Raw genomic sequence first — 20,187 nt, 5'->3', positions numbered from 1 at the left:
CACAAACTTCAGTTAAAATATCGTTCACTAGATCAAAATGAAGACGCCAATCGCAGGGTTTCCTTGGGTGATAGAGAAAGGATTTTATTATTTATCAACTGCAAGAAGAATAACAATCACACAATCATAGACATAAAGTTTTAAAAGGGGAGAGTGCAAAAATATGTAGTTTAAAAGGTCCTTAAGGTACTAGGTTTAACCTGAGAGCACAATAGATGAATTGATGACTTCCGACCTCAGAGGTTGCAAAATATGTAGATAGCTTTAAGTACTGTATAATATATAGAATATATGTTTCTCCCATTTGCTTTTCACCAGTCATTGTCTTCCAAGAAACTAAGAGAAATAAAAGGGAAGAGAGTGAATCTACCTTTCAAACCTGCATATCGTTCTCTTCTTACCTCCCTCTCTCTCTGTCCAAACAATGGTGACTGAAATCCACAGCATTTTTGTAAACTCATGCATTGGTCTATTCTAGCTAGATAATCTACAGGGATCTTGAGTAAGCAAAGATTTAAATAATTTTAATAATTTCTCTGACTGACAAAAGCATTTTTGATGAATAAAACTCCATTTTCTGTCCAGATTCAGTATCTCATGCATATGCATAACATATATAAAATTAACTTTCAGGAACACTGAATGCGTTCTTCTGAACAGAACCAGTTTATTGATCACGTTTCCTACTTTTGGTCTAAACATTAATACTGTTAAGTGTTACTTGATTAATTAGCCCAGGTGTTCTGTCAATTGCCGTTTCATGTCTTAGAGTAATTTAGCATGCTCTAATGTTTAAAGTTTGATTCTGTTCAGTTTCCTAAGTGAATCAGACAGATTGATCATGTGAGAGAGCTAATGGTAATAGAAAATCTGTGCTCATACTACTACAGCTTTCGCTTGAAAGGGATAGAAAATGCATTAGTAACTTTGTGTAATTGCCAAACAATTTAATAAGCTCTCCCATGAAATTTAAAAAGGTGCAAAATTGTACATTCCTGCATTCGGCATCATGTATTCTCTGTTCTACTGATGAATTACAAAATGAAAACTCACAAAATGTAGCTTGCTCCCTCTCTGTGGATGCTGCCTCACCCACTGTGATCTCCAGAACTTTTTTTGTTTTCAGTACAGATTCCAGCATTTGCAATAATTTGCTCCTGAATTACAAAATGAAGTTTGTTCATAAAAAGCTCTCTTTTCATTTTTTTTCATGAAGGGACTGAGATCCAAGGGCTAAGAACAGTGGAGTTTAATAAGGTGAGTGGTAACGTGTCCTATTTTTACAGTAAGCTACAGCTAACAGTTTGTTAAAAACTCACTTTTAAGAAGTGCATAAACCATCCTTCTATATAATAATGGTGAATTTGCACTATAAAATTGTGCTCAAATCTCTGGAGAGGGACATGAACCCACACCTTCTAAATCTGAGGCAAGAGTGAGACCATGACTGACACCAAACTGAGACTGCGGTCATGGAGATATTACTCCTCAGACAGAGATAATTCAGCATTACCATCAAGTCTGTGTCAGGTTGCCATAAGCAATTCATCTGTTCCATTCTCCCCACTCTATCACTATAGCTCAACAAGTTTATTTCTCTCAAGTGCCTATTCAGCTATTGTTTGGTGAATCGTTGGTCATCTCTGTAGGCATCACCCTCACATTTTCATTGCATTTCTAATCCAAAATTGAAATCTGTATCCTCTAGTCCTATGCCACCTGCTAATGGCAACAGCATTTCTTTGTCCACCTTATCTTGAACTTCTCTGATAGATCATGGCTCAAATTCCTTTGCTTTCATGAGAAAAAAAGAATATTAGCTTCTTCAGTCCATCCTTACAACTAAAATATCTCTTCCCTGCAACCATTCTGACAAATCTCTGCAGCCTCTCAGCAGCCCCCTAGCAATGGCTGCTGGGGAACACGGCCTAATAGTCTGAAAAATAGCTATCTATCGTGACTTTTTTTTTCTTTCCTCAGACAATTTTCTTGTATCAAGCAGAACATGACCCTCTGATTTCATTAAGCCACTTTTTTTTTAATTAGCCTATTTTTCTAACCAACATGTTCAGAGATGTTATTACACATCTCTGAAGGAGGTGAGACTTGAACCTTGGCCTCTCAGTACAGTGATAGTGGCATTACACTGTGCCAGAAGAGGGCCCCACCCCACTCCATAACCCTTTACTTTATTTCCTTATTTAACCTATTTTTCTAATCAACCTGCACACAGCTGCAGCAGATGTGACTTGAACCCAGGCCTCCCAGACCATGGGATGAAACACTACTTGTGCACCTCAAGAGACAGCCCCCCCCACCCCATCCTGTTTTCTAGTAGACAGACAGGAGGCTGGAAGAGCATAGCAAACCAGGCAGCATCAGGAGGTGGAGAAGTCAATGTTTTGGATATAATCTTCTTCAGGACTAGTTCTGGTAGTAGGGGAAGCTACAGATAAAGTTGGAGGGGAAGGTGGGGTGGGAAGAGTAGCAGAATGGTGAGATAGTGATAGGCGAACACTAGTGGGTAGTGATAGTGATAGTGGGTACAACCTGGTTTGTCAATGGAAGCAATGAATCTGGTTGGGAGCTGGAAGGAAGGGTGGTAGGTAGAATGGAAGGGAAGAGGCGGGGCTAGAAAAGGGAACAGGGGATAGGTAAGGAAGGTTATTTGAAATTCGACAACTCTGTTAAATCCTCAAGGCTATAGGCTGCCCAAGCGGAAGATGAGGTATTGTTCCTCCAATTTGCGGTCTGATTAACTGCGACAGTGGAGGAAGCCGAGGATGGACATGTCGGGCGGGGGGGAATTGAAATGGGCGGTGACCTGGAGGTCAGGCTGGTAATTCCAGGCCAAGTGAAGATGTTTTGCAAAACGGTCACCTAGTCTACGTTTCATCTCACCGATGTAGAGAAACCACATCAGGAGCACAGTATGCAGTAGACTAGGTTGGAGGAGATGCAGGTGCATCTCTGTTTCACCTGGAATGACTGTTTGGGGCCCTGGATGGAGGTGAAAGAGGTGGTGTACGGCCAGGTGTTGCATCTTGCATTGTGCTGAAACTTGCAAGTGCACAATTGTGAAGAAACTGGCTGCAAAATTACTCGGTGTGACTAGAGTAAGTGCCTCAATCTGTGAAAGCAGGGGCTGTAGGATTCACCAACATTAAGATTTTTTAAAGACAAAGAACATAGAACAGCACAGAACAGGCCCTTCGGCCCACGATGTTGTGCCGAACATTTGTCCTAGCTTAAGCACCCATCCATGTACCTATCCAATTGCCGCTTAAAGATCGGCAATGATTCTGACTCTGCCACTCCCACAGGCAGCGCATTCCATGCCCCCACCACTCTCTGGGTAAAGAATCTACCCCTGACATCCCCCCTATACCTTCCACCCTTCACCTTAAATTTATGTCCCCTTGTAACACTCTGATGTACCCAGGGAAAAAGTTTCTGACTGTCTACTCTATCTATTCCTTTGATCATCTTATAAACCTCTATCAAGTCACCCCTCATCCTTCGCTGTTCCAATGAGAAAAGGCCTAGCACTCTCAAGCTATCCTCGTACGACCTATTCTCCATTCCAGGCAACATCCTGGTAAATCTTCTCTGCACCCTCTCCAAAGCTTCCACATCTTTCCTAAAGTGAGGCGACCAGAACTGTACACAGTTCTCCAAATGTGGCCTAACCAAGGTCCTGTACAGCTGCAACATCACTTCACGACTCTTGAATTCAATCCCTCTGCTAATGAACGCTAATACACCATAGGCCTTCTTACAAGCTCTATCCACCTGAGTGGCAACTTTCAAAGATCTATGAACATAGACCCCAAGATCCCTCTGCTCCTCCATCTTACTAAGAACCCTACCGTTAACCCTGTATTCCGCATTCTTATTTGTCCTTCCAAAATGGATAACCTCACACTTGACAGGGTTGAACTCCATCTGCCACTCCTCAGCCCAGCTCTGCATCATATCTAAGTCCCTTTGCAGCCGACAACAGCCCTCCTCACTATCCACAACTCCACCAATCTTCATATCATCTGCAAATTTACTGACCCACCCTTCGACTCCCTCTTCAAAGTCATTAATAAAAATTACAAACAGCAGAGGACCCAGAACTGATACCTGCAGAACTCCACTTGTAACTGGGCTCCAGGCTGAATATTTACCATCTACCACCACTCTCTGACTTCGACCGGTTAGCCAGTTTTCTATCCAACTGGCCAAATTTCCCTCTATCCCATGCCTCCTGACTTTCCGCATAAGACTACCATGGGGAACCTTATCAAATGCCTTACTAAATTCCATGTACACTACATCCACTGCTCTACCCTCATCCACATGCTTGGTCACCTCCTCAAAGAATTCAATAAGACTTGTAAGGCAAGACCTACCCTTCACAAATCCGTGCTGGCTGTCCCTGCTGGAGCTCCACTGAGGTGATGAGGCCCATCCAGGGCCCCAAACAGTCATTCCAGGTGAAACAGAGATGCACCTGCATCTCCTCCAACCTAGTCTACTGCATACTGTGCTCCTGATGTGATTTCTCTACATCGGTGAGACGAAACGTAGACTAGGTGACCGTTTTGCAAAACATTATACACAGGCCCAAGTGCTATACAGGACACAAAGCTTTTTATTAGGATTCTTTCTCTTGAACATTTTAATGCATTGACTCCCTCTGTGTGTTGCCCGATCGACTCTGTCGCAACTTAGCCAATTCAGATCCAGAACTACCCCTCTGAGGATGAAAGATCAGTCCTCAGCAGAGGCCTCACCTTCATCCCCCTACGCTCTCGGATTAGCGGATTCAACACGCGGCGTTGATATCGAACAATTCTTCCGCCGCCTTCGCCTCCGTGCCTACTTCTTCAACCAAGATTCTCGCCCACCCTCTGACGACCCCTTCTCCCGCCTCCAACACACCCCATCCACCTGGACACCCCGTGCTGGCCTCTTACCTGCCCTCGATCTCTTCATAGCCAACTGCCGCCGCGACATTAACCGCCTCAACCTCTCCACCCCTCTCACCCACTCCAACCTCTCACCCTCGGAACGTGCAGCCCTTCACTCCCTCCGTTCCAACCCCAACCTCACTATCAAACCGGCAGACAAGGGAGGCGCGCTAGTAGTTTGGCGCACTGACCTTTACACCGCTGAGGCTAAACGCCAGCTCGCTGACACCTCCTCCTACTGCCCCCTTGACCATGACCCCACCTCCCACTACCCAAACCATCATCTCCCAGACCATCCAGAACCTCATCACCTCAGGGGATCTCCCATCCACCGCCTCCAACCTCATAGTCCCACAACCCCGCACCGCCCGTTTCTACCTCCTGCCCAAAATCCACAAACCTGACTGTCCCGGCCGACCCATTGTCTCAGCCTGCTCCTGCCCCACCGAACTCATCTCTGCATACCTCGACACGGTCCTGTCCCCCTTAGTCCCAAGAACTCCCCACCTACGTTCGGGACACCACCCACGCCCTCCACCTCCTCCATGATTTTCGCTTCCCCGGTCCCCAACGCATTATCTTCACCAGGGACATCCAGTCCCTGTACACCTCCATCCCCCATCACGAAGGACTCAAAGCCCTCCACTTCTTCCTTTCCCGCTGTACCAACCAGTCCCCTTCAACTGACATCCTCCTTCAACTGACTGAACTGGTCTTCACCCTGACCAACTTCTCTTTCCAATCCTCCCACTTCCTCCAAACCAAAGGAGTAGCCATGGGCACCCACAACGGCCCCAGCTATGCCTGCCTCTTCGTAGGATATGTGGAACAGTCCATCTTCCGCAGCTACACTGGCACCACCCCCCACCTTTTCCTCCTCTACATCGATGACTGTATCGGTGCTGCCTCGCGCTCCCACGAGGAGGTTGAACAGTTCATCCACTTTACCAACACCTTCCACCCCGACGAGAAAGTGAGGTCTGCAGACGCTGGAGATCAAAGCTGAAACTTTATTGCTGGAACAGCACAGCAGGTCAGGCAGCATCTAGGGAACAGAAGATTCGACGTTTCGGGCACATGCCCTTCTTCAGGAATGAGCAGAGAGTGTTCAGCAGGACCTGGACCATCTCAGACTCCTCCCTCCCCTTCCTAGACCTTTCCATTTCTATCTCGGGCGACCGAATCAACACGGACATTTACTATAAACCGACCGACTCCCACAGCTACCTAGACTACTCCTCCTCCAACCCTGCCTCCTGTAAAAACGCCATCCCATATTCCCAATTCCTTCGTCTCCGCCGCATCTGCTCCCAGGAGGACCAGTTCCAATACGCTGCAACCCAGATGGCCTCCTCCTTCAAAGACCGCAATTTCCCCCCAGACGTGGTCGACGATGCCCTCCACCGCATCTCCTCCACTTCCCATCCTCTGCCCTTGAGCCCCGCCCCTCCAACCGCCACCAGGACAGAACCCCACTGGTCCTTACCTACCACCCCACCAACCTCCATATACAGCGTATCATCCGCCGTCATTTCCACCACCTCCAAACGGACCCCACCACCTGGGGTATATTTCCCTCCCCTCCCCTATTAGCGTTTCAAAAAGACCACTTCCTCCGTGACTCCCTCGTCAGGTCCACACCCCCCACCAACCCAACCTCCACTCCCGGCACCTTCCCCTGCAACCGCAAGAAATGCAAAACTTGCGCCCACACCTCCCCCCTTACTTCCCTCCAAGGCCCCAAGGGCTACTTCCATATCCGTCACAAGTTCACCTGCACCTCCACACACATCATCTATTGCATCCGCTGTACCTGATGTGGCCTCCTCTATATTGGGGAGACAGGCTGCCTACTTGCGGAACGTTTCAGAGAACACCTCTGGGACACCCGGACCAACCAACCCAACCACCCCGTGGCTCAACACTTCAACTCCCCCTCCCACTCCACCAAGGACATGCATCGCCAGACCATAGCAACACAACGGTTGGAGGAAGAGCGCCTCATCTTCCGCCTAGGAACCCTCCAACCACAAGGGATGAACTCAGATTTCTCCAGTTTCCTCATTTCCCCTCCCCCCACCTTGTCTCAGTCAAATCCCTCAAACTCAGCACCGCCTTCCTAACCTGCAATCTTCTTCCTGACCTCTCCTCCCCCGCCCCACTCTGGCCTATCACCCTCACCTTGACCTCCTTCCACCTATCGCATTTCCAACATCCCTTCCCCCAAGTCCCACCTCCCTACCTTTTATCTTAGCCTGCTGGACAAACTTTCCTCATTCCTGAAGAAGGGCTCATGCCCGAAACATCGATTCTCCTGTTCCTTGGATGCTGCCTGACCTGCTGCGCTTTTCCAGCAACACATTTTCAGCTCTGATCTCCAGCATCTGCAGTCCTCACTTTCTCCACCAACTGAGACCCATACAAGATTCCATTTCTGCTTAAAGTCCATATAAAAAACATCAAATGCCCTACCTCCAAACAACAACAACCTGTATTAATATAACCTCTTTAATTTGGAGGTGCTGATGTTGGACTGGGGTGTACAAAGTTAAAAATCACTCAACACCAGGTTATAGTCCAACAAGTTTATTTGGAAGTACTAACTTTCGGAGCGCTGCTCCTTCATCGGATGGTTGTGGAGCATAAGATCGTAGGACACAGAATTTATAACAAAAGTTTAAAGTGTGATGTAACTGAAATTATATATTGAAAGAGACCTGGATTGTTTGTTAAGTCTCTCATCTTTTCGAATAGGCATGTTGGTTTCAGTTCTTTCATATGTAAATCCCAATACTTTCATTAAAGTTACATTCTCAAGTGAACTTTAACAATAGGTGCCATGTTGGCCCAGATAATGCATTGAAGGTGTGAGGTGCCTTGTGTGAGGCTGACTGTGTCCCAATGTTCAGAGTGATTCTAATCTAAAAAAGAGATTTATAGAATCTTACATGGATTCATGCAGTTTTTGAGCAAAATGTAATTCTGCAAGTACAACTTCACCCCACAAACTTGTGGGTGCATACGTACATGTGGGTGTGTATTTGAGGGGGGTGGGGTGGTGGTGAGAGTATGTGTGAGAGTGTAAAGAGGTCTAAGTCTGTGAGAGATTGTGTGTATGCATCCTAATTTTGGCACTTGCTTTCAGATGTTATGCAGTCATAAAACTGTATAGCATGGAAACAGAGCCTTCGGTCCAACTCATCCATGCGGACCAGATATCCTAAATTAATTGATCTCATTTGCCAGCATTTGGTCCATATCCCTCTAAACCCTCCCTATTCATATACCCATCCAGATGCCTTTTAAATGTTGTAATTGTACCAGTCTCCACCACTTCCTCTGGTAGCTTGTTCTCAACACACACACCACTCTCTGTATGGAAAAAGTTGCCCCTTGGGTCCCTTTTAATTTATCCTCTTACCTTAAATCTATGCCCTCTAGTTTTGGACTCCCTCACCATAGGCAAAAGCCCTTGGCAATTCACCCTATCCATGCCCCTCATGATTTTATAAACCTCTGTAACTCAGCCTCCAACATTCCAGGGAAAATAACCTCAGCCTATTCAGCATCTCCCTGTAGTTCAATCTCTGCAACCATGACAATACTCTTGTTAATCTTTTCTGAGCCATTACAAGTTTTACAAAATCTTTCCTATAGTAAGAAAACCAGAATTCAATGCAATATTCCAAAAGTGGCCAAACCAATGTTCTGTACAACTACAGCATGACCTCCCGACTCCTAGACTCAATGCACTGACCAATAAAAGCAAGCATAACAAACACTGCCTTCACTAACCTGTCTACCTGGGACGCCACCTTCAAGTAACGTGCACTCCAAGGTCTCTTTGTTTAGCAACACTCTCCAGGACCTTACTATTAAGTGTATAAGTTCTGCCATGATTTGCCTTTCCAAAATGCAACACTTCACATTTATCTAAATTAAATTAGTTGTGGGAGGTAGGATGAATGAAGGAGTACGAACCTTCAAGGAGGTGGCTGCAATAGCAGACAGAGTGAGAGAGAAAAGTGTGTGGCATGAACTGGCGTAGCAGAGGTTCATTGACCCCGGCCCAGCACTGATGGCCATTTCACCAGACAGCGAGGGTGATGCTGACTCAGGTGACTTCGCACCAGACTGCCAGGGTTGGGTAGGATGCCAAAATCCATGTCAGAGAATCACAATGCCATCATCCTCTTCTCCAATGTATTCAATAATCAAGGCAGATTTGAAATGCCAGTGCTTATCCAAGTTCATATCAACCTTTTAAAGATGGCAAAGAAGGCGTGCTGGTCTTTCAGCAGATGCAAGGTGTTTCAGGAATGGTGCATGGTAAGTTGGAGCTGGAATTAGATGTGAGGGACAGGATAGGTAGTTAACAAGGCGTGTTTGGTAAAGTATGGTGAGAAATCTCATTAGGCCTTGGGTTGGAAATCCCTCTTAAAGGATCGACATAACTCAAAGTTAGTCTAAGTAACACTGAGATTCAGCCCAGTGTATCTTCCAAAAATGCATGCTGGCTGTCCTTAATTTATTTAAATCCCTCCAAATGCCTGTTAAGTTTGTTCATGTGATTCTTATTTCTGAAATCTTCCCTCATATTGATGTTAAACTGACTGGTTACTTAGAATGTATTGCATCATTCTTTTGACAAACGTGCTACAAGTGTCAGTCTCCAATCTCCCCCTCTCTATTTAGGAATGGAAATTATAGCAAGTCCTTCAATTGTCTCTACTTCTACTTCTCTTAGCAATATGGACAGCAAACCATGTGGACTAAGCAAAGTATCTACTCTAAGCATAGCAAGCTTTTTGGTATACCCTATCATTTCTCCCCCTTCCATGGCTTCTAACATCTCTGCTTATTCCAATGTAGTTTTCAGCATCTTCTTCCTTTGTAATAGATGATACAAAGTACTCACGAAGCTTAAGGCCTTTGCTTGCCTTAAGCTTCTCTTACTTTTATTTTGCACTCATGGCCCCATCCATCCTGTTTCCATGCACTTACTCAAGTAAATGGCATGTACATTGTATGTTTGGGTTCCCTTTTATGATACCTGCCATTCTATCTTCATTTTCTGGTGACCAGGCCTGCTTTCCCTTTCTTTTCCTCTTTCAACTTACTGCATCTGACTTGGTTCTTTTTTGAAGAATTCATTTAACTTGTATCATGCAGTTTTTTTAGTTTTATTATATTCTTTGTATCTGCTTCTCGATCCAAAGAACCTTGGTTTTTGTTCTTTACCTTCTTGTGTGAGTGTACATAGCCTGCACCTGAAACATTTCCTCTTAAAGATTATTCAATGTTCTGTTACAGTTTGTCCTTTTAAATCTTACCTTGGCAAGTTCCCCTCATCACAGTAAAGGTGGCCCTCTTCCAGCTTAAAACTTTTATTTTAGATTGTTCTTTGTTCTATTCCATTACTAAACTCACCCTTATGACACAGTAAGTAGTACAGCAAACTTTGTTATAACAGGCACATTATGAACCAGCAGAAATAAACCTCAAATACTGCAAAGTATTATTTCTGTCCAATTATTATAGTTTTTAAAATATATTTACCTCACTGTAAATATACTTGTTCATTTGAATGGCCACACAAAATAAAACAATTTATTCAATTTTGAGTCAACTTCTCACATATCACATCTGTTGTAATGTCTGAGTTGTCAGTTGAGGGGACAAGTGAGAAGGCTTTTTGCCAGTAAGTTTTATTTAAGACAAAATTGCATTTTCTTTTCTGATTTATACTGTAAATAAAGTATAACAATGATGTGCATACCCCGTGCGTTGTTTCCATCAGTTGGTGTGTTTTTACATTGATTATGCTAATCTCTTGAGTATCTGGAATATTTAATCAATTGGCACACTCCTCTCATAAATACCAGATACAGGTGCACAATCCATTATCTGAAATGCTCGGGACCAGCTGATTTTTGAAATTCAGAATTTTTTGAATTTCAGAATAAATGACAGTTTTGATGGTGAAATTTTTAAAAATCTTACCAGAGGAACACACTCACTGACTAAAACAGACCTTGAGAGAAAATCGAGGCCTGCCAGTGATGGGCCACGTCACATCTGAGTGACACGCATCGAGCGGGTGTCGACGTAGGTTAACTGTTTGCACACCAAACAATCTTGTTAATGAGAAAAAAACTTCACAAAAAAAACCTTTGGACTTTGAAGCTTTTCGGATTTCGGGATTTTGGATAAAGGATTGTCTACCTGTAATATAACATTTACTGTACTTGCATGTAAAGTAAAACTATAGAAATAGCAGAGTGAGCCTTTTATTTGACATAGAGACTTTAGAATGTACAGTAACTACTTTGGTCAGACAGAGTATAAGATTCCTTCTGCCAAGTAGGAGGTCATTTGAAAAATGTCTGTAATATCTCGTATCTTTTAAAATTTAAAATATGCTTCTGACTTTCAGTGACCTTTTAATTCTCCTCATTCGTTCTCAAATGTCCCTTGTTCCTCTGAAGGAGCACTATGAATGCACATTGCAGTAGTTAAGTATAGTTGTAGTAATAATATAAGTAAAAGTACATGAGCATAATTCAAAAGATTTATTACAGATAAGAGAGAAAAGGGATAGTTGTCAAATGCGATCTGCAAACATAACTCTGCTACAGAGCAAGAACAATCCAGTATAATAATGTTGCAAACCATTTCCTCTGTATTTTTATTTCCTCTGAATTTCATGTGGTGTTGTTGACCATAGGGGCCTGTTGATTCGCTGGGAATCAGCATTGCAGGAGGCGTAGGTAGTCCTCTTGGAGATGTCCCCATTTTTATTGCAATGATGCAGCCAAATGGAGTAGCAGCCCAGACCCAGAAACTGCGGGTAAGTTTAGAATTTTGGCTGATTACTTATTAAGAAATTATTCATAAGATTCCATTCTGTATTTATTGATTAAATATCTTTGTTGGAACATTTAGCATAAAGAGTCGTGTTCAGTAAAGTAAAATGATCTAAAACCAGATTTGTTAAAATGCCACGTATATGCAGTGTTAGGTTTCAATCAGAGTTTACTTCTGACTTTATGCTCTTGTTTTCCCCTCAACTATCTATGGTGTAGTGAGTTACGTTCTACATAAATAACACCACAGGATCATGTTCAACTGTGTGTGATTTCAACTCTCTGTTTTACTTCACTCATTGTGCAAATAGATATCTTATTTTCTGTACTTTGAACTTTGTTTTATGAAATAATTGATCTTTGTGTTATCTGTTGTTCATACAATCAAGCTAAGTCTGTATTTCATCATGTAATGTGTTTCCTGCCACCGTTCTCTTAAGTGTAATTATCTACAGAGCCTGTTTGGTCAAGTATCATACAGGAAAACCACTTACTGGTCTAACTAGAAGAGACACTAGTATTGAACAATAAGAAACTTTTTAAATATTAGCAACTAATTACAGTTTGCAATGATATGATAACTATTGTCAAACAGACTTTAAGGAGAACCTTACTCCTTTGAAACCCTAAACTGTTCTGTCGAAAAGCCCACATGACATAATTATAATGGGAGTGCTTAAGCCATTTCTCAGAATTAACCTTTTCAGACGGTTACACCCTTGTGTGTACAAAAAGCATTGTTGAAATGAATTAAAATATTTCAGTGTACAATTTGCAGCACAACTTTGCCCATCCTCTAAAAATTTACAATTGAATGTCAGTATATAAAAGTCAATGACTTATATAGACTGTAAAATCACTCAAAATGAATAGTTAGCATTAACAGATTACAGCAGGCTAACTTATAGAGTCATAGAGATGTACAGCATTGAAACAGACCCTTCGGTCCAACCCGTCCATGCTGACCAGATATCCCAACCCAATCTAGTCCCACCTGCCAGCACGCGGTCCATATCCCTCCAAACCCTTCCTATTCATAGACCCATCCAAATGCCTCTTAAGTGTTGCAATTGTACCATCCTCCACCACTTCCTATGGCAGCTCAGCCCATACACGTACCAACCATCTGTGTGAAAAGATTGCCCCATATGTCTCTTTTATATCTTTCCCCTCTCATTCTGAACCTATGTCCACTAATTCTGGACTCCCCGACTCCAGGGAAAAGGCTTTGCCTATTTACCCTATCCATGCCCCTCATAATTTTGTAAACCTCTTTAAGGTCACCCCTCAGCCTCTGACGCACCAGCGAAAACAGCCTCAGCCTGTTCAGCCTCTCCCTATTGCTCAAATCCTCCAACCCTGGCAACATCCTTGTAAATCTTTTCTGAACCCTTTCAAGTTTCACAACATCTTTCCGATAGGAAGGAGACCAGAATTGCACGCAATATTCCAACAGTGGCCTAACCAATGTCCTGTACAGCTGCAACATGACCTCCCAACTCCGGTACTCAATACTCTGACCAATAAAGGAAAGCATACCAAACGCCGCCTTCACTATCCTATCTACCTGCAACTCCACTTTCAAGGAGCTATGAACCTGCACTCCAAGGTGTCTCTGTTCAGCAACACTCCCTAGGACCTTATCATTAAGTGTATAAGTCCTGCTAAGATTTGCTTTCCCAAAATGCAGCACCTCACATTTTTCTGAATTAAACTCCGTCTGCCACTTCTCAGCCCATTGGCCCATCTGGTCAACATCCTGTTGTAATCTGAGATAACCATCTTCGTTGTCCACTACACCTCCAATTTTGGTTTCATCTGCAAACTTATTAACTGTACCTCTTATGCTTGCATCCAAATCATTTATGTAAATGACAAAATGTAGAGGATCCATTACCAATCCTTGTGGCTCTCCAGTGGTCACAGGCCTCCAGTCTGAAAAACAACCCTTCACCACCACCTTTGAGCCAGTTCTGTATCCAAATGGCTAATTCTCCCTGTATCAACCTTGATTTGTGATATTGTCAAGTTGCTGCTCAATTATTCCAGGTGTGCTTTGACTTCAAAATGACTGTTAACTTCAGATTGAGGTCATCAAGTACACTAAAAGTTGAGATTTATGATCACCTCCAATGATGGCATCCCATTGCCTTTCTGCATCACCTTAAAAATGACCAGGAATCTAATGAGAATATTATAAATAGGTTTGTGGTTTTGTATCAAAAGAAATTGTATAGTGCTTTTATAATCTTTGAACACTAAAAATCAATCCACGTCTGAGTGCAGAATTTACTAACCTTAGTCTATGGGCAATTGATGGTGCAAATCTGGTCTGCTGATGGTACTTTACACATATTAGATAGAAGTTTGAGATATGTATCTTTAATATGATTTCAGTCCAAGAGATATGTCAACTACCTGTCAAAGCAACTGATTTTAATCCTGTGTTGTTAATTATAGATTGGGGACAGGATTTTAAGTATTTGTGGAAAACCTACAGAAGCCTTGACTCACTCCCAGGCTGTAAGCATGCTGAAGAATGCTACAGGTCATATTGAATTACAGGTATGACAAAGCATCATGTGATTCAATGGGTATTTGCCATTTGTTAATATTTTATTTGTTTGGTGAATTCATCTAAATTTCTGATTCTGATCTGTCAAAATATTCTCGCATTAATTTTAACAGTTGTATCTTTAAAATTCTCGTGCATCTCTGTGCTTTCTGAATCCAGCTGTAAACAATTGTTTCTAGGTGGTTGCAGGTGGTGATGTTAGTGTGATAACTAATCAGCAACAGGAGCACACTACGACTACACTTTCTGTCTCAGGATTGACAGCAAGCTGCATTTTTCATGATGACCTAGGGTGAGTATTTTGGACTTATTGCACACACTATAAGGAGGATTATTCTCTGAAAATACAATACAAGGACCTGGATGTTCTAATGGCCAAATAGTCACTGTAGAGTAGTATAGACTAGAGTTGCACATCAGGACCATGTATGGCCTGAGTCTGAGGGAATTGCCTGAGAAATTGAAAATTCAGGCAGGGCAATTGTTATATTTTGATTGAATTTTTCAAAGGGGTACACAATGCATTTGCTGTTGTCTTCTTGGACTTGAGCAAGGCTTTTAATCAGGTTCTGTATGGGAGATTGATAATGAAGGTATCAAGGAAGTTTAGAAACTTAGATCCACAATTGGCTGAGTGGCAGGAAGTAGAGGGTGATGGTTGAGGAGTATTTTTCCAACTGAAAGTGGTCGATGGGCTGACCAGTGGTAAATAGAATTCAATCCAGATAAATGTCAGGTGAAACATTTGAACAGCAAAGGGTGATGGTCGAGGCGTGTTTTGATGCCTGAAACTTTGTGACCATTGGGGTTCCATAAGAAATAGGAACAGGAGTAGGCAATTGAGCCATAGAGTATTATACATGCCTTTTAAATGTTGTGATTGTACCAGCCTCCACCACTTCCTCTGGCAGCTTGCTCCATATATACACCACCCTCTGTGTGAAAAAGTTGCGGCACGGTGGCTCAGTGGTTAACACTGCTGCCTCACAGAGCCAGGGACCCGGGTTCAATTCCTGCCTTGGGCAACTGTCTGTGTGGAGTTTGCACATTTTCCCCGTGTCTGCGTGGGTTTCTTCCCACAATCCAAAGATGTGCAGGTTAGGTAAATTGACCATGCTGAACTGCTGTAGTGTTAGGTGCATTAGTCAGGGGTGAACGTAGGGGAATGGGTCTGAGTGAGTTGTTCTTCGGAGGATCGGTATGGACTTGTTGGGCTGAAGGGCCTGTTCCACACTGCAAGGAATCTAATCTAATCTAAGCTAGTCCTGCTCTGCCATTCAATAGGATCACGGCTGATCCAAATCCCACACATCTATTTCCCTGCCCTTTCCCCATAACTCTTAATCCACTACTGATCAAGAATCTAACTATGTCAACCTTAAATATACACGAGGACAATGCCCCCATAGCTCTGTGACAAGCAGTTTCAACTATCTGAGAGAAGAAATTCCTCTTCATCCCAGTCTTAAATTGGCACCCATTTATTCTGAGCCTATTCCCTCTGATCTCCCACTCTCCCTTGAAGGAAATGGCCTCTCAGCATTTACCCTGTCAAGCCCCTTAACAGTCCTATATGTTCCAATGAGATCCACCGCTCATTCTTCTAAACTCAATTTAGCCTGTGCTCAAAAGAGAGCCCCTCTATACCAGTGAACATTTATCAAAATGCCTTCAATTAAATGATACTTTTTTCCCTTAAATAAGGGGACTAAAACTACTCCACATGTGGTCTCACCAGCACCTTGTACATTTGAAATAAAACTTGCCTACTCTAATGCTCCAACCCACTTGAAATAAGAACCAACATTCCATTCCATTTCACAGGGATCAGACCTTTCCTGTTTGTGGTGTACGTAAATGATTTAGACTTGAATGTAGGAGGGTTGATCAGTTAGTTTGCAGATGATATGAAAATTAGGGTAATATAAGTAGTGAGGAGGATAACCTTGGATTACAGCACAATATAGATGGACTGGTCAGATGAGCTGATCAGTGGGAAATGGAATTCAATCTGGACAAGTGTGAGGTGATGTACTTGGGCGGGGTAAACTAGGCAAGGGAATACATGATTAACAACCCTGAGAAACACAAAGAATCAGATGAACCTTGGTTTGTATTTCCACCGGTCCCCTAAGGTTGCAGGACAGATAGATAAAGAAGGCATGTCATATACTTGCCTTTATTAGCCAATGCAGAGAGTTTAAGAGCAGGGAGGTTACCCTGTAACTATATAAAATGTTTATTAGGCCACAGTTTTAGTATTATGTGCAGCTCTCATTCTAGGAAAATTGCACTATAGCTGGTATACAAGTGATTTACCAGGATTATTCCTGCGCTGAAGAGTTACAGATTAGATAGGCTGTGGTTATTTCCTTGGAGCAAAAGACTAAGTACGGAGTCATGATTGAGATGTATTCTGAGGAGTGTAGCTGGGTAGAGAGAAATGAATATTTTTGCCCATGGTGGTGGAATCAATAATTGGTGCATAGATTTAACTGATTTTGATTTATTATAGTCCGGTATATACCTAAGTACAGTGAAAAACTTTGTTTACGAGCAATACAGCAAGATCATAGTAAGCAGACTTGATCAGGTGTACCCTAGAAACTCTGGGAAGCTAGGGAAGTGATTGCTGGGCCTCTTACTGAGCTATCTGTATCATTGATAGTCACAGGTGAGATGTCGGAAGACTGAAGGTTGGCTAACATGGTGCCACTATTTAAGAAAGGTGGTAAGGACAAGCCAGGGAACTAAGACCAGTGAGCCTGACGTCAGTAGTGGGCAAGTTGTTAGGGAGTCATGAGTGACAGTATGTACACATATTTGGAAAAGGAAGGACTAATTAGGGATAGTCAACATGGCTTTGTGCATGGGAAATCATTTCTTTGAGTTTTTTTGAAGAAGTAACAAAGAGGATTGATGCGGGCAAAGCAGTGGACGTAATCTATATGGACTTCAGTAAGACATTCGACAAAGTTCCCCATGGGAGACTGGTTAGCAAGTTAGATCTCACAGAATACAGGGAGAATTAGCTATTTGGATACAGAACTGACTCAAAGGTAGAAGACAGAAGGTGGTGGTCGAGGGTTCTTTTTCAGACTGTGACCTGTGGAGTACCACAAGGATCGGTGCTGGGTCCTCTACTTTTCATCATTTATATAAATGATTTGGATGCAAAAATAAGAGGTACAGTTAGTGAGTCTGCAAATGACACCAAAATTGGAGGTGTAGTGGACAGCGAAGAAGGTTATCTCAGTTTACAACGGGATCTTGATCAGATGGGCCAATGGGCTGTGAAGTAGCAGATGGAGTTTAATTTAGCTAAATGCGAGGGACTACAATTTGGGAAAGCAATCTCCGCAGGACTTATACACTTAATGGTAAGATCCTAGGGAGTGTTGCTGAACAAAGAGACCTTGGAGTGCAGGTTCATAGCTCCTTGAAAGTGGAGTCGCAGGTAGATAGAATAAAGAAAAAGGTGTTTGGTATGCTTTCCTTTATTGGTCAGAGTATTGAGTACAGGAGTTGGGCGGTCATATTGAGGCTATACAGAGCATTGGTTAGGCCATTGTTGGAATATTGCATGCAATTCTGGTCTCCTTCCTGTTGGAAAGCTGTTGTGAAGCTTGAAAGAGTTCAGAAAAGATTTACAAGGATTATGCCAGGGTTGGAGGATTTGAGGTATAGGGAGAGGTTGAATAGGTTCGGGCTCTTTTCCCTGGAGCGTTGGAGGCTGAGAGGTGTCCTTATAAAGGTTTACAAAATCATGAGGGACATGGATAAATCGACAAAGTCTTTTCCCTGGGGTCGGGGGGATTCAGAACTCGAGGGCGTTGCTTTAGGATGAGAGGGGAAAAGTATAAAGGAGACCTAAGGGGCAACTTTTTCACGCAGAGCGTGGTACGTATACGGAATGAGCTGCCAGAGGAAATGGTGGAGGCTAGTACAATTGTAACATTTAAAAGGCGTCTGAATGGTTATATGAATAGGAAGGGTTTGGAGGGATATGGGCCAGGTGCTGGCAGGTGGGACTAGATTGGGTTGGGATATCTGGTCGGCATGGACAAGCTGGACCGAAGGGTCTGTTTCCGTAATGTACGTTTCTATGACTCTATGATCTAAGCAAAGACATTCAGATCGTAGGGTGCTTAGGCAGAGTGTAACATACAGATTACAAGATCGACATTATTTAAGTTAGAGAGTCCATTTATCAGTCGAATAACGGTGGGGAAGAAGCTGTTCTTGAACATGTGCATGTGTTCAAGCTTCTGTATCTTTTGCCTGACTGAAGAGATTGCAGGAGAGCATTACGAGGGTGAGAATCATTGACGTTGGTAGCCTTCCCGTGACAATGAGAAGCGTAGAGGGAGTTGGAATGGAAGGATGGCTTCCAATACGGTCTGGGCAGCACACACAACCTTCTGTAGTTTCTTACAGTCCTAGGTAGAGCAGTTGCCGTACCAGGCCATTATGCACCCACATGGTATGCTCTCTGTGGTGCATCAGTAAAAGTTGGTGAAGGTCCTTATGGACATGTCACATTTCCTAAGCTGCCTGAGGAAGAGGAGACGTTGTTGTGCCTCCTTCGCCATCACATCAATGTGGGAAGTTCAGGACAGGTTGTCGGTTATCATCACTCCGAGGAGCTTTACACTGTCAACCTCATCTCCATTGATGTAGGTGGAGGTGTGGTTTCCTTTTTTTCTGAAGCCAATTATCAGTTCTTTTGTCTTGCCGAGACAGTGATTGTTATCAGTGCACCATGACAACAAGCCCTCTATCTCCTCTCAGTATTCTGACTCATCGTTGTTTGATATCCATCCTACCACAGTGGTGTCATCAGTAAAATTGTAGATGGTATTCATTCAGGATTTGTCTACACAGTTATAGGTGTATAGGGAGTGCAGTAGACAGCTGAGAATGTATCTTTGGAGGGCAACCGTGTAATGGTTTGTCATGAAAGAGGTGTAGTTGTTTATCTTCATTGATTGCAGTCTCTGGATAAGGAAGCTGAGGAGTAGACCTGAGACCTGAGTTTTGAGATCAGTCTGGAAAGGATTATGGTGTTGAAGGCGGAGCTATAGTCAATGGGTGGGCGTCTGACATAGGTGTCCTTGTTGTCCAGATGTTCCAGGGATGAATGCAGGACTAGGGAACTGGCGTCTGCTGTGGACCTGTTACTTCGGTAGGCAAATTGCAAGCAGACTGGGAGGCTCGAGTTGATGTGAGTCATGACCAACCTCTCAAAGCACTTCATGATTATAGAGGTCAGAACCACTGGGTGGTAGTTATTAAGGCATGTTGCATGTGCTTTCTTTGACTTTCTAAGATTTAAGGTAAGAGGCAGGAGGTTCAGAGAGGATGTGAGGAATTTCTTTTCACCCAGATGGTGGTGAGAATCTGGAACTCATTGTGTACGAGGGTGGTAGGGTTAGAAAACCTTATAACATTTTAAAAGTATTTAGATGTACATTTGTGATGCCAAGGCATATAAGGCTATGGACTGAGTTCAGGAAAATGAGATTATTTGATCGGCCAAAGGACCTTTTTCAGTGACTGTGGACCTCTATGAATCAAAGTATTTCACTGGCTTATCAATTTCTGACTCATTATTCTGTAACAAACAGCACTCATGCTGCAAATCACTAACATCAAATGCCATTTTGAAGTATCTGGGAAAGACAAATGTCACCAATACTAGTTTATTTATTAAGATTGCCTGCAGAATGTCAAAGTAGACAAGTAAGAGACTAGAACAGCACAATAAGCCAGGCAGCATCAGGAGGTA

General features: G+C 43.1%; 1 protein-coding gene across 19 annotated transcripts in view; it reads left to right on the top strand.

Moving 5' to 3' along the window:
* Positions 1-20,187, top strand: part of mpdz (multiple PDZ domain crumbs cell polarity complex component) — a 368,137-nt gene that overhangs the window by 339,107 nt on the left and 8,843 nt on the right. For all 19 annotated transcript variants that reach the window (XM_087996853.1, XM_087996875.1, XM_087996857.1 and 16 more), the window contains 4 exons: positions 1,217-1,257; positions 11,686-11,808; positions 14,285-14,389; positions 14,579-14,691. In XM_087996853.1, coding sequence (XP_087852979.1) covers positions 1,217-1,257; positions 11,686-11,808; positions 14,285-14,389; positions 14,579-14,691 — 382 coding nt within the window. The remainder of the gene's footprint in view (positions 1-1,216; positions 1,258-11,685; positions 11,809-14,284; positions 14,390-14,578; positions 14,692-20,187) is intronic.

The sequence above is a fragment of the Chiloscyllium plagiosum genome, unplaced genomic scaffold (genome assembly GCF_037043375.1).
Source record: "Chiloscyllium plagiosum isolate Xiang-an unplaced genomic scaffold, Cpla_swu_hap1 HiC_scaffold_2, whole genome shotgun sequence".
In the NCBI taxonomy this organism is placed as follows: domain Eukaryota; kingdom Metazoa; phylum Chordata; class Chondrichthyes; order Orectolobiformes; family Hemiscylliidae; genus Chiloscyllium; species Chiloscyllium plagiosum.
Note: the sequence above shows the minus strand (reverse complement) of the source record. Positions and strands in the feature narration are given on the sequence as shown.